The 14,522-nt window shown below is 43.1% G+C and overlaps 1 protein-coding gene across 4 annotated transcripts; it reads left to right on the top strand.

The window, feature by feature from the left end:
- Nucleotides 1–9,230: 9,230 nt before the first annotated feature.
- Nucleotides 9,231–11,515, top strand: LOC111960458 (uncharacterized). 4 transcript variants are annotated; one of them, XM_070437922.1, is made up of 5 exons: nucleotides 9,261–9,347; nucleotides 9,526–9,634; nucleotides 10,105–10,205; nucleotides 10,357–10,605; nucleotides 11,316–11,515. In XM_070437922.1, exons 2-5 carry the CDS (start codon nucleotides 9,613–9,615, stop codon nucleotides 11,340–11,342), a joined length of 399 nt encoding a protein of 132 aa, XP_070294023.1. In that variant the 5' UTR covers nucleotides 9,261–9,347; nucleotides 9,526–9,612; the 3' UTR covers nucleotides 11,343–11,515. The 4 variants fall into 4 exon arrangements, 3 of the variants coding, with proteins under 3 accessions (XP_070294023.1, XP_023838247.1, XP_023838242.1); XR_011475066.1 differs by lacking the exon at nucleotides 9,526–9,634 and having other exon boundaries at nucleotides 9,231–9,347; XM_023982479.2 differs by lacking the exon at nucleotides 9,261–9,347 and having other exon boundaries at nucleotides 9,525–9,634; nucleotides 10,369–10,605.
- The last annotated feature ends 3,007 nt before the right edge of the window (nucleotides 11,516–14,522 follow it).

The raw sequence follows: 14,522 nt of genomic DNA, 5'->3' as shown, positions 1-14,522 counted from the left end.
GGTACAATTTTGTGAATCTCTTTTCCAACTGAAGCTGGTCAACTTTTGCAATGAATAATCTTTTGGCTCTTTGGAAACCTCACACGTGTCAGAAGGTGGGTGTAGCTGGTGCATGAAGTCAGGCGCAGGAGAGCAGAATGAGTGAGCAACYTACTTTACTCAACATAAAGGCACAAGGTAACAATACACTTGACCAACAATAAACGGTAATCAATTACGCAGGGGTGAAAACAGCACCCTTCGAAATACCAGCCATAACGTACCGAATGAACATYGAAACAATCACGCACAAAAACATGGGGAAAACAGAGTTAAATARATGAACATGTAATTGGGGAATGAAACCAGGTGTGTAGAAAACAAAGACAAAACAAATGGAAAATGAAAGGTGGATCGGCGATGGCTAGAAGACCGGTGACGTCGACTGCCGAACGCCACCCGAACAAGGAGATGGACCGACTTCGGCGGAAGTCGTGACAACACGTGAGTGACATGCAACTTGTTTATCTAAAGAAAAGTGAGAAGATTGAAGAGAATTGTGTGTGTACACATGCAGGAATTTCCAGCAGTGTTCATGCAGGCATAGCTGGTCAGACTGCACACCAGAGCAACAGTCAGTATCTGGTGTGSRCACCAGCWGCATTAAGTACTGCAGGGCATCTCCTCCTCATGGACTGCACCAGATTTGCCCGTTCTTGCTGTGAGATGTTACCCCACTCTTCCACCAAGGCATTTGCAAGTTCCCAGACATTTCTGGGGGGAATGGACCTAGCCCCCTCACCCTCCGATCCAACAGGTCCCAGACGTGCTCAATGGATTGAGATCCGGGCTCTTCGCTGGCCATGGCAGAACACTGACATTCCTGTCTTGCAGGAAATCCCGCACAGAACGAGCAGTATGGCTGGTGGCATTGTCATGCTGGAGGGTCATGTCAGGATGAGCCTGCAGGAAGGGTACCACATGAGCGAGGAGGATGTCTTCCCTGTAACGCACAGCATTGAGATTGCCTGCAATGACAACAAGCTCAGTCTGATGATGCTCTGACACACCGCCCCAGACCATGCCGGACCCTCCACCCCCAAATCAATCCCGCTCCAAAGTACAGGCCTCGGTGTAACGCTCATTCCTTTGACGATAAACGCGAATCCGACCATTACCCCGTTTGAGACAAAACCGTGACTCGTCAGTGAAGAGCACTTTTTACCAGTCCTGTCTGGTCCAGCAACGGTGGGTTTGTGCCAATAGCCGATACTGTTGCCAGTGATGTCTGGTGAGGACCTGTCTTGCAACAGGCCTACAAGCCCTCAGTCCAGCCTCTCTCAGCCTATTGCGGACAGTCTGAGCACTGATGGAGGGATTGTGCGTTACTGGTGTAACTCGGGCAGTTGTTGTTGCCATCCTGTACCTGTCCCYCAGGTGTGATGTTCGGATGTACCGATCCTGTGTAGGTGTTGTTTCACGTGATCTGCCACTGCAAGGACGATCAGCTGTCCGTCCTGTCTCCCTGTAGTGCTGTCTTAGGCGTCTCACAGTCCGGACATTGCAATTTATTGCCCTGGCCACATCTGCAGTCCTCATGCCTCCTTGCAGCATGCCTAAGGCACATTCACGCAGATGAYCAGGGACCCTGGGCATCTTTCTTTTGATGTTTTTCAGAGTCAGTAGAAAGGCCTCTTTAGTGTCCTAAGTTTTCATAACTGTGACCTTAATTTTCTACAGTCTGTAAGCTGTTAGTGTCTTAACGACCGTTCCACAGGTGCATGTTCATTAATTGTTTATGGTTCATTGAACAAGCATGGGACACTGTTTAAACCCTTTACAATGAAGATCTGTGAAGTTATTTGGATTTTTACGAATTKTCTTCTATTTTTTTTCTGAGTATATGTGTTATCCAGACAGAAAAGAAATATAGGCTAAATAACATTTCGATTTAGAGCAATAAAGAAATGGAATACTTTAACTGAGCAAACCAGAAACCTTTCAATATATAAATTGAAACAACACTTTAAAACCATTTAAATATAATACATAGGAAAGTTGTGCTGGACTATGGTAGATGAAGAATCAATCTTTCTTTTCAGACTGTTAGAGTATTTATCTGGCCAATATGTCAGTGTATTATGTCTGTTTGTAACAGTGTGAAATGTGATCGTATTATACATTTTATTTTAATATTTAAGGACTCTTGGAAGATTAGTCCAAATGAGGACTAAAAGAGAGCCTAATAAAATAAAATAAAACTGCAAGGTGACTGGGTATATGGCCGAATACAAACAGTGTAGTCATTCCCTCCGCAAGGCAATCAAACAGGCAAAATGTCAGTATAGAGCCAAAGTGGAGTCACAATTCAACAGCTCAGACACGAGACGTATGTGGCAGGGTCTACAGACAATCACGGACTACAAAGGGAAAACCAGCCATGTTGCGAACACCGACGTCTTGCTTCCGGACAAGCTAAACACCTTATTCACCCGCTTTGAGGATAACACAGTGTCACCGATGCGGCCTGCTACCAAAGACTGTGGGCTCTCCTTCTCCGTGGCTGACATGAGTAAGACATTTAAGCCCGTTAACCCTCGCAAGGCTGCCAGCCCAGACYGCATCCCTAGCCGCGTCCTCAGAGCATGCGCAGACCAGCTGGCTGGAGTGTTTACGGACATATTCAATCTCTCCCTATCCKAGTCTGCTGTCCCCACTTGCTTCAAGATGTCCACCATTGTTCCTGTACCCAAGAAAGCAAAGATAACTGAACTAAATTACTATTGCCGCGTAGCACTCACTTCTGTCATCATGAAGTGCTTTGAGAGGCTAGTTAAGGATCATATCACCTCTACCTTACCTGACACCCTAGACCCACTTAAATTTTCTTACCGCCCCAATAGATCCACAGACGATGTAATCGCCATCGCACTGCACACTGCCCTATCCCATCTGGACAAGAGGAATACCGATACAAGAATCCTATTCATTGACTATAGCTAAGCARTCAACACCATAGTACCCTCCAAGCTCATCATTAAGCTCGGGGCCCTGGGTCTGAACCCTGCCCTGTGCATCTGGGTCCTGGACTTCCTGACGGGCCGCACCCAGGTGGTGAAGGTAGGAAACAACACCTCCACTTTGCTGATCCTCAACACAGGGTGCCCCCACCTGTACTCACTGTTCACTCATGACTGCGTGGCCATGCACGCTTCCAACTCAATCATCAAGTTTACAGACGACAACAGTAGTAGGCCTGATTACCAACAATGACGAGACAGCCTACAGAGAGGAGGTGAGGGCCCTGGGAGTATGGTGCCAGGAAAATAACCTCTCACTCAATGTCTACAAAACGAAGGAGCTGATCGTGGACTTCAGGAAACAGCACAAGAAGCACGCCCCTATCAACATCGACGGGACAGCAGTGGAGCAGGTGGAAAGCTTCAAGTTCCTCAGTGTACACATCACTGATGATCTGTAATGGTCCACCCACACAGACAGTGTGGTAAAGAAGGTGCAACAGCGTCCCTTCAACCTCAGGAGGCTGAAGAAATTTGGCTTGGCACCTAAAAAAACCTTTTATAGATATACAATTGAGAGCATCCTGTAGGGCTGTTTCACCACCTGTTATGGCAACTGCACCGCCCGCAGCCTCAGGGCTCTCCAGAGGGTGGTGCGGTCTACCCAACGCATCACCGGGGGCAAACTACCTGCCCTCCAGGACACCTACAGCACCTGATGTCACAGGAAGGCCAAAAAGATAATCAAGGACAACAACCACCCGAGCCACTGCGTGTTCACCCGCTATCATCCAGAAGGCAAGGTCAGRACAGYTGCATCAAAGCTGCGACCGAGAGACTGWAAAACAGCTTCTCAAGGCCATCAGACTGTTAAATAGCCATCACTAGGCGGCCTTCACTCAGTTACGTAACCCTGCTCCTTAGAGGCTGCTGCCCCATATACATAGACTTGAAATCACTGGACACTTAATAAGTGGAAACCTTTAATAATGTTTACATTAATAATGTTTACATATMTACACTACCGTTCAAAAGTTTGGGGTCACTTAGAAATGTCCTTGTTTTTGAAAGAAAAGCAAATTTTTTGTCCATTAAAATAACATCAAGTTGATCAGAAATACAGGTGTCCGACATTGTTAATGTTGTAAATGACTATTGTAGCTGGAAACGGCGATTTTTAATGGAATATCTACATAGCACAGAGGCCCATTATCAGCAACCATCACTCCTGTGTTCCAATTGCACGTTGTTGTTAGCTAATCCAGGTTTATAATTTTAAAAGGCTAATTGTTCATTAGAAAACCTTTTGCAATTATGTTAGCACAGCTGAAAACTGTTGTCCTGATTAAAGAAGCATAAAATTGGCCTTCTTTAGACTAGTTGAGTGTCTGGAGCATCAGCATTTGTGGGTTCGATTACAGGCTCAAAATGGCCAGAAATAAATACCTTTCTTCTGAAACTCGTCAGTCTATTTTTGTTCTGAGAAATGATGGCAATTCCATGCAGAAAATGCCAAGAACTGAAGATCTCGTACAACGCTGTTTACAGCTTCACAGAACAGCGCAAACGGTCTCTAACCAAATAAATCAAATGTATTTATATAGCCCCTTACATCAGCTGATATCTCAAAGTCTGTACAGAAACCCAGCCTAAAACCCAAACAGCAAGCAATGCAGGTGTAGAAGCACGGTGGCTAGGAAAAACTCCTAGAAAGGCCAAAACCTAGGAAGAAACCTAGAGAGGAACCAGGGGTTGAAAGAGGAGTGGGGGCCCCAGTGCACAACTGAGCAAGAGTACAAGTCATTAGAGTGTCTAGTTGAGAAACAGACACCTCACAAGTCCTCAACTTGCAGCTTCATTAAATAGTACCCGCAAAAACCAGTCTCAACGTAACAGTGAAGAGGCAACTCTGGAATGCTGGCCTTCTAGCAAGAGTTGCAAAGAAAAAGACAAATCTCAGACTGGTCAATAAAAAGAAAAGAGTAAGATGGGCAAAAGAACACAGACACTGGACAGAGGAAGATTGGAAAAAAGTGTTATGGACAGATGAATCTAAGTTTGAGGTATTCGGATCACAAAGAAGAACATTCGTGAGACGCATAAACATTTTTACGATGCTGGAAGAGTGCTTGACGCCATCTGTCAAGCATGGTGTAGGCAATGTGATGGTCTGGGYYTGRTTTGGTGGTGGTAAAGTGGTAGATTTGTACAGGGTAAAAGGGATCTTGAAGAAGGAAGGCTTTCACTCCATTTTGCAACGCCATGCCATACCCTGTGGACGGCGCTTAATTGGAGCTAATTTCCTCCTACAACAGGACAATGAACCAAAGCACAGCTCTAAACTATTTCCAAACTATTGCAAGAACTATTTAGGGAAGAAGCAGTCAGCTGGTATTCTGTCTATAATGGAGTGGCCAGCACAGTCACCGGATCTCAACCTTTTTCAGCTGTTGTGGAAGCAGCTTTACCGTATGGTACGTAAGAAGTGCCCATCAAGCCAATGCAACTGGTGGGAGGTGCTTCAGGAAGCATGGGGTGAAATCTCTTCAGATTACATCAACAAATTGACAACTAGAATGCCAAAGGTCTGCAAGGCTATAATTGCTGCAAATGGAGGATTCTTTAACGAAAGCAAAGTTTGAAAAACACAATTATTATTTCAATTAAAAATCATTATTTATAACCTTTGACTATATTTCCTATTCATTTTGCAAATCATTTCATGTATGTTTTCATGGAAAACAAGGACATTTCTAAGTGACCCCAAACCTTTGAACGGTAGTGTATATACCCTATTCCATTCTGCTGTATTTTAGTTTATGCCACGCCAACATTGCTCATCCTAATATTTATATATTCCTTAATTACGTTTTACCTTTTAGGTTGTGTGTATTGTGTGTGTTGTTGTGAATTGTTAGATATTACTGCACTGTTGGAGCTAGAAACACAAGCATTTCGCTACACCTGCAATAACATCTGCTAAATGTGTATGTGACAAATAAAATGTGATTTAATTTAATTGAAATATTAATCAAATGTGTTTTGTGTGTTAAGAATTGTCATGTTAAAATACCTTACACATTTAGTAATGACAAACGCATTTGATACTTCACACAGTGAAACTTTTATCGATAAGAGTGGGAAAAAAGGTGCTGTGCATTGATAAGCACAACAAAGGCGGCATTAACGATAAGTAGTCAAATAAAGACGACGCCTCTAAAAGCCTATTTCACACCATAACCTGCTGAATTTGAAAGATACATTTTCTTTCATTTTGATTTCGGCACAAATGAAAATGTGGCACATGGATTGATGTTTCAGTGTTGTCTCAATGAAGAGTTCGGCGTTCGACTAGCCACATGCGACATGCACGTGCAGTTACAAGCCTGCTAGAGTTAGCGGCAGGCAGAGGAGCAATATCCACCATCGTACTACGGATAAACTCTGAACTGGAATGGGAAACTAACTGAAGCTGGCTAGCTTTAGAAAACCCTGAGTAGATCTAGCTTGCTTCGTAGTATACCCCTTTGGTCAAATAGTTTCTTAACCAACCCAGCTCATTTTTAACAATGAAGTACCTTACTGTGATTGTTTTCAATTAGAATGGTCAAAAATAAACAAAAATAGCTTCTTAACAAAGAGCAATTTCTCAAGCAAGAATTTTGCTACGACTGTCTGGGAGTGGTCTGAGTGGGGAGGGGAAAACTGAACATTAGCTGTTATTGGCAAAAAGGTTTGGAACTCCCTTTCTTATTGGTCTATTAACCCCCAGGTTTGTTAAACATACTTCCATGGTTGGTTTCATTGATTTTCCCCTTTAACTGCCCCTAATTGACCAATTTTTAGCTACAACTTCCATTTATGTTGGAGAGGATCAGCTTGAGCAAAGTGAAGTGTAGAATCACTGATCTACAAATAGTATTCCCATGCCAAATAATAGGCTTTGTGCAATTAAGATTCCTAGAGGTACGCCTCCCCTGGCTTAGGCAATCCCCCCACCGATTGTCACGGCTGGGGGCCCTCAGATCCTCAAAAAGTTTTACAGCTGCACCATTGAGAGCATCTTGACTGGCTGCATCCCTGCTTGTTATGGCAACCGCTTGGCATCCGACAGTAAGTCTCTACAGAGTGTATGGCCCAGTACATCACTGGGGCCGAGCTCCCTGTCATCCAGGACCTCTAGATCTTTGTGGGCTATACTCGGCCTTGTCTCAGGGTAGTAAGTTGGTGGTTTGAAGATATCCTTCTAGTGGTGTGGGGGCTGTGCTTTGGCAAAGTGGGTGGGGTTATATCCTGCCTGGTTGGCCCTGTCCACAGTGCCACAGTGTCTCCCGACCCCTCCTGTCTCAGCCTCCAGTAATTATGCTGCAATAGTTTGTGTCGGGGGGCTAGGGTCAGTCTGTTATATCTGGAGTATTTCTCCTGTCTTATCCGGTGTCCTGTGTGAATTTAAGTATGCTCCCTCTAATTCTCTCTCTCTCTCTCTTTCTCTCTTCTCTCGGAGAACCTGAGCCCCTAGGACCATGCCTCAGGACTACCTGGCCTGATGACTCCTTGCTGTCCCCAGTCCACCTGGTCGTGCTACTACTCCAGTTTCAACTGTTCTGCCTGCGGCTATGGAACCCTGACCTGATCACCGGACGTGCTACCTTGTCCCGGACCTGCTGTTTTTGACTCTCTCTCTCTACCGCACCTGCTGTCTCTAACTCTGAATGATCGGCTATGAAAAGCCAACTGACATTTACTCCTGAGGTGCTGACCTGTTGCACCCTCTACAACCACTGTGATTATTATTAGTTGACCCTACTGCTCATCTATGAACATTTGAACATCTTGGCCATGTTCTGTTATAATCTCCACCCGGCACAGCCAGAAGAGGACTGGCCACCCCTAATAGCCTGGTTCCTCTCTAGGTTTCTTCCTAGGTTCCTGCCTTTCTAGGGAGTTTTTCCCAGCCACTGTGCTTCTACATCTGCATTGCTTGTTGTTTGGGGTTTTAGGCTGGGTTTCTGTATCGCAGTTTGTGACATCGGCTGATGTAAAAAGGGCTTTATAAATACATTTGATTGACTGAAATTTGATTGATATACCAGGCGGTCAGAGGAAGGCCCTCAAATTGTCAAAGACTTTAGCCACCCAAGTCATAGACTGTTCTCTCTGCTACCGCACAGCAAGCGGTACCAGAGTGCCAAGTCTGGGACCAAAAGGCTCCTGAACATCTTCTACCCCTAAGCCATAAGACTACTGAACAGTTAATCAAATGGCTACCCAGACTATTTACATTGACCCCCTTTTTTGCACTGGCTCTATGCACACTCACTAGATTCTACCCACACATTCACACATACTACGCTGACACTCCCAARACACACATACACACACAAAATACACACACACGTGCATATTGATGCAACACTCACACATAGACACACGTGCTGCTGCTACTGTGTTTATTTTCTATCCTGATTGTCTAGACACTTAACCCTACCTGTACACATTGCCTAAATTACCTCAACTACCTGTACCACATTGACTACCACATTGACTCAGTACTGTTACTCTTTGTAAATAGCATCGTTATTGTTATTGTACTGTGTTACTATTTTCCTTTTTTTATTTAGCAAATATTTAAAAGAATTCTCACTTTAACTCTGTATTATAGGGGTCATAAGTAAGCATCTCACGGTAAAGTCTACACCAATTGTATTCGGTGCATGTGACAAATAAAATGTGATTTGATTGGAGACTGGCCTTCTCCCATCGCACTCCAATGACTCCTTGTGGCAGGCGGGCAAATAAAAGGCTGACTTCGGTTATACATGTTTACTGGTCCTGTTTTAMCAGACCAATATAGACATCTTCAGGGTTGGCAAATTTTTTATTTCTGCATGCTCTGGCCGAACGCTACCCTATGTAGGCCCACGGACGTCACATCATTGGGCTCAATGGTCCATCATCCAGAAGAAAATATATATTTATATATTTTCGAAATAAATGTTTGAATTTACAAAACTAGTTTTCATTGGGAAGGCAGATAATGCATTGTTATAAAAAGCAATTACCTTTGCACGTGAAAACACATAATCCTACTCATTACTACACGTGCGTGACTACGTCACGTTTGTTTTGGCCAGTGTTCGCGGTCGGCCAGAGCTGGGCACTGGCTCACGCCCCGGAGGCAGCCCCGTTCCAAAGCAATCACGTTACACCCGGTTCAAACTCTTCGGGCCAGATAAGCGAACCCCCTCGGTGATTGCAGTCTTAGACTAATTTGCCTATGTAGCGGACGACACATTAGCCGAATAATTTAGTTTTAATCGTCATGCTACCYGACTAAGACTCCACCAGGTAAATTCCACACTGGCCCAATCAGGGGCTCTTTCAAAACCGTTAAAAAACATTAACATTATCATTGTTACTGGACAAAATCAGATGGTCCCTCCATTTAAAACTCCTTATGCCGTTTTGTGCCTTCTGACCAACACGAACGTGTTTTGGTCACGTGGTTCCGGGGTGGGGTCAACAGGTAGGTGCGTTGCATGAGTTTTTCCGTTTAAAACGTGCAACATTGCTATTGCTGGTTGTCTTTACTGCCGTGTGCTCTCAAGACAAAATGGATTTCGATTTGGCTTCAGGTAAATCTTCATTTCTTGAATCATAATTGCATTCAACTTTAAAATATTGTCTGAATACAGAAACGACATTGTATGCATTTCTCAATTGATTTGGTGGTTATTAGTCTGAGATGCGAGCCTAAAATGTTCCTATTATTTGAGCTGATTGAATGCAATTCACACCTATTAAGCATTTCATTTTATTCCAAAGACTGCCTTAGTTGAGGCAATATGTTTACATTATTAATGGAAGAAGGCAAATGTGCCTCTGAAGGACTTTATATAAATGACATGATTAGCAATTGAACATGGACAGGTGGAGTAGGCCTTATGTCCTTTCAGTTGAAGAACGCATAGTGCCACTGTCTATTTATTGCTATTGAGGATGGTAACCTATAATTTTAATGAAAATGTTCTGGTTAGTTTATTAGGCTGTGATTGTTCATGTAAAGATAACTAAGCCTACATTACCTGTCTCTTATTTTCCACAGCTGTGGGTAAAGATGATCAGGTGAAAAAGGATGATGCCTCTGGCCAGGAACAGAATGCCCTATTTGGATGGGGGAAGAAGAAGGACAAAGATGGGGATAAGGTAAGAAACATACTGTTACCATTACCTAAACCAGTTGCTTGATGAGTGTGTCAATTGTATTTCAGCCATGAATGGCAATTTGTGTGCAATTAATGCTGACAATCATACACACACTGCATACAAAGTATTCTGACTGTATATCAACTTTCAGTGTGTGTCCAAGGACAAATCAAAGGACCATGACAAATCGAAGGACCGTAAGGACCATGACAAATCGAAGGACTGTAAGGACCATGACAAATCAAAGGACCATAAGGAGGATAAAGACAAGTCTAAGGAACATAAAGACAAGAAACATGGTGACAAGAAGGACAAAGGTCATAAGAAGAAAGACAAGAAGCCCAAGGAGCATAAGGGCAAAGATGATGGGTCATCATCTTCCTCGTCCAGCAGCGATGAGGTAGTGCACATTAGCCTTGATTTGTTATTTTTGTTGTTGTGATTATTGTTCCAAAGAATGTTAATATATGACTGCTATAGAATGGGGTCCAAAAAGTTGTGTTGACAACCATTCCTTTAGTTCAAGGGTTCCTTACTATCAAGATGGGTAAGTCAATAGAGGCTGTGCAGGTCATACCAGTTGTGGCAGTTTTATCAGGTTAAACGCCCTAGTTATGTAGGTGTGGTTGTGGCAGTTTTATCCGGTTAAACGCCCTAGTTATGTAGGTGTGGTTGTTGCCATTTACAACACTTGAGACTCCGAACGTCTACTATCACATGTTGTTCCATACACTATCAGCTAGTATAACATCATTTTAGAAACCAATATCTTCTTTAGCAGTCTATTCATGCTACCTCTTACTGTAATGGTTATCTGTTGTCGCTAGGTATATTGGTAAGACTCGTAACCTTGGTCGTGCCTTACTTTAATGTAAAAGAGGAAATGGACAAGAATGCTCTGAGTTACTAGGTGTGTCTGTGAAAACAGATCAGATAGGAGAGCAATAAAAAGGTGTTACCTGCCCTACAGTCACATCAGGGACTGACTGCATATTTCACCCAAGACAAGTGTTTATTATTAGTACATGTAATGGTTCATACTGGCACTTTAATGTGGTACATAATCACTAGGGTTGTCTTTTATTAAATGTATGTCTTTTGTCATTTTAGGATGAATGCAAGAAGAAACATCACTGATTCTGGTGCTGTGAGGAAGTGCTACTGCCAGTGAACTCTTACAATGTTTTGTACTGCAATGTTGCCTGCATGATATTTACTGTGTACTGTTTCCTTGTTCCTGATCATGTGTTGATGTGCCAGACTGTAAAGTAGTGGTTTTACAACAGGACATTAAATAACACAACAACCAGGATGTATGGTGATTGTCAGCCTTTTTTCACTTCTTTCCTCCCTAGTAAAAAGTGTAATGTCCACCAGAAGGGGGAGGTGTTCTTCATTCAATGTTTATTTAATAGATTGAATTCAATTGCTTTGTTGAAGTTTTTTGATAAATTGTCCAGTTCAGAAGATTGAATTGAATTCACTTTTGTTTTATTTTAGCACAAGTTATGGGAAAGCTCAATGTTCTTAGTTTGGAATAAAAAGCATAAGGGTGCATATACCTAAAGGTTTCCTCAACAGGGGATAGGAGTGGGACATGGGTACTGTGCATGTTACTTCAGTACATATGTATTGTACTTCAACTATGCAGAGTTAAGATAGCAGTCCATTCCTTGTCTAACCTGAATGGACTTAGTGAGCAGGTGCACTGGCCTTGAGTAAATTCATTCTATAAAAACTAACTAGGAAAAGCAGAGCTGCACAAGACTGGGGTACACAAAATGCATGACATAGCAAAGCCAGGTAGTGTTTCTGTAACACTGGCATCAATATTGAAGTGGACCTGAACTTTAACATACGGAATTTGTTCACATACTTAATCTTTTATACTGGGCAAAATATATCAATAAATAAATAGTGTGTGGATGCTGCTATTGCTGTATGGTAACTCCTATCACACTAGGCTGTATCCCTGTTGGGATGCATGGGAGGGGAAATTAACAGATATACAGCCTGTCTTTCTAGTTGATCTAGTGAACTTGTTAGCAGAACTAGATGGTCACTTCATTTATGCTTTCATGGTTTATGAAATGAAAAACAAATGGTATGCTCATATGGCGTATTGGCTACTAAACTCAGCAAAAAAAAAAACGTCCTCTCACGGTCAACTGCGTTTATTTTCAGCAAACTTAACATGTAAATATTTGAATGAACATAAGATTCAACAGACATAAACTGAACAAGTTTCACAGACATGTGACTAACAGAAATGGAATGTGTCCCTGAACAAAGGGGGGGTCAAAATCAAGTCAGTATCTGGTGTGGCCACCAGCTGTATTAAGTACTGCTGTGCATCTCATGGACTGCACCAGATTTGCCCGTTCTTGCTGTGAGATGTTACCCGACTCTTCCACCAAGGCCCCTGCAAGTTGCTCGACATTTCTGGGGGGAATGGACCTAGCCCTCACCCTCCGATCCAACAGGTCCCAGACGTGTTCAATGGGATTGAGATACGGCTCTTCGTTGGCCATGGCAGAACACTGACATTCCTGCCTTGCAAGAAGTCACGCGCAGAACAAGCAGTATGGCTGGTGGCATTGTCATGCTGGAGGGTCATGTCAGGATGAGCCTGCAGGTAGGGTACCACATGAGGGAGGAGGATGTCTTCCCTGTAACTCACAGCGTTGAGATTGCCTGCAATGACAACAAGCTCAGTCCGATGATGCTGTGACACACCGCCCCAGACCATAACGGACCCTCCACCTCCAAATCGATCCCACTCCAGAGTACAGGCCTCGGTGTAACGCTCATTCCTTCAACTATAAACGCGACTCCGACCATCACCCCTAGTGAGACAAAACCGTGACTCGTCAGTGAAGAGCACTTTTTGCCAGTCCTGTCTGGTCCAGCGATGGTGGGTGTGTTCCCATAGGTGACGTTGTTGCTGGTGATGTCTGGTGAGGACCTGCCTTACAACAGGCCTACAAGCCCCCAGTCCAGCCTCTCTCAGCCTATTGCGGACAGTCTGAGCACTGATGGAGGGATTGTGCGTTCCTAGTGTAACTCGGGCAGTTGTTGTTGCCATCCTGTACTTGTCCCACAGATGTGATGTTCGGATGTACTGATCCTGTGCAGGTGTTTCACGTGGTCTGCCACTGCGAGGATGATCAGCTGTCCGTCCTGTCTCCCTGCAGCGCTGTCTTAGGCGTCTCACAGTCCGGACATTGCAATTTATTGCCCTGGCCACATCTGCAGTCCTCATGCCTCGTTGCAGCATGCCTAAGGCATGCTCACGCAGATGAGCAAGAACCCTGGGGACCTTTCTTTTGATGTTTTTCAGAGTCAGTAGAAAGGCCTTTTTAGTGTCCTAAGTTTTCATAACTGTGACCTTAATTGCCTACCGTCTGTAAGCTGTTAGTGTCTGTTCCACAGGTGCATGTTCATTAATTGTTTATGGTTCATTGAACAAGCATGGGAAACAGTGTTTAAACCCTTTACAATGAAGATCTGTGAAGTTATTGGATTTTTCAAATTATCTTTGAAAGACAGGGTCCTGAAAAAGGGACGTTTTTTGTTTGTTGCCGAGTTTATATTTTATTTATTTTATTACATTTTTTATTTCACCTTTATATAACCAGGTAGGCTAGTTGAGAACAAGTTCTCATTTACAACTGCGACCTGGTCAAGATAATGCAAAGCAGTGCAACACAAACAACAACACAGAGTTACACATGGAATAAACAAACATACAGTCAATAATACAATAGAAAAAGTCTATATACAGTGTGTGCAAATGAGGTAGGATAAGGGAGGTAAGGCAATAAATAGGCCATAATGGTGAAATAATTACAATATTAATAATTTCTCAAATCATAAGGCAGTTACTAGGTGTGCTTTTAAGATACAGTAATCATATCTGATAACATATGCCAGGGTTCTATAAAACGGCAACAGTATATCAAAAATAAAACAACCTAAGGAGTAGATATTGTACCTAAAGTCAGGAGTGACAGACATTCTTTGGAAACGCTACCAACAACCCCAGGCAGTACGGAAGAGGTGGTTGAAGCACTGGCCCTTGTCACGCCTTCTCCTCTTCTCTCATACATTTTTAATTAGTCAAGTCTAAAAAGTTGAATAAGATAAAAAGTTTTCATCAAATGTTTGTCTACAAAGCCTTGACAGATTAAAAAAAWATAATAATAATATAAATCTATATTTGGACCAGAAGTGCTCAGGCTCTATGTATGCATGCAGTGTTTAGTGAGACACAGGAAGTATTTTGGTTGAACTGTGGTGAGATCACATTTMGTTCAA

The sequence above is a fragment of the Salvelinus sp. IW2-2015 genome, linkage group LG4p (assembly GCF_002910315.2).
Source record: "Salvelinus sp. IW2-2015 linkage group LG4p, ASM291031v2, whole genome shotgun sequence".
Lineage (NCBI taxonomy): Eukaryota > Metazoa > Chordata > Actinopteri > Salmoniformes > Salmonidae > Salvelinus > Salvelinus sp. IW2-2015.
The sequence above is the reverse complement of the archived record's forward strand: the minus strand, read 5'-3'. Positions and strand labels throughout refer to the sequence as shown.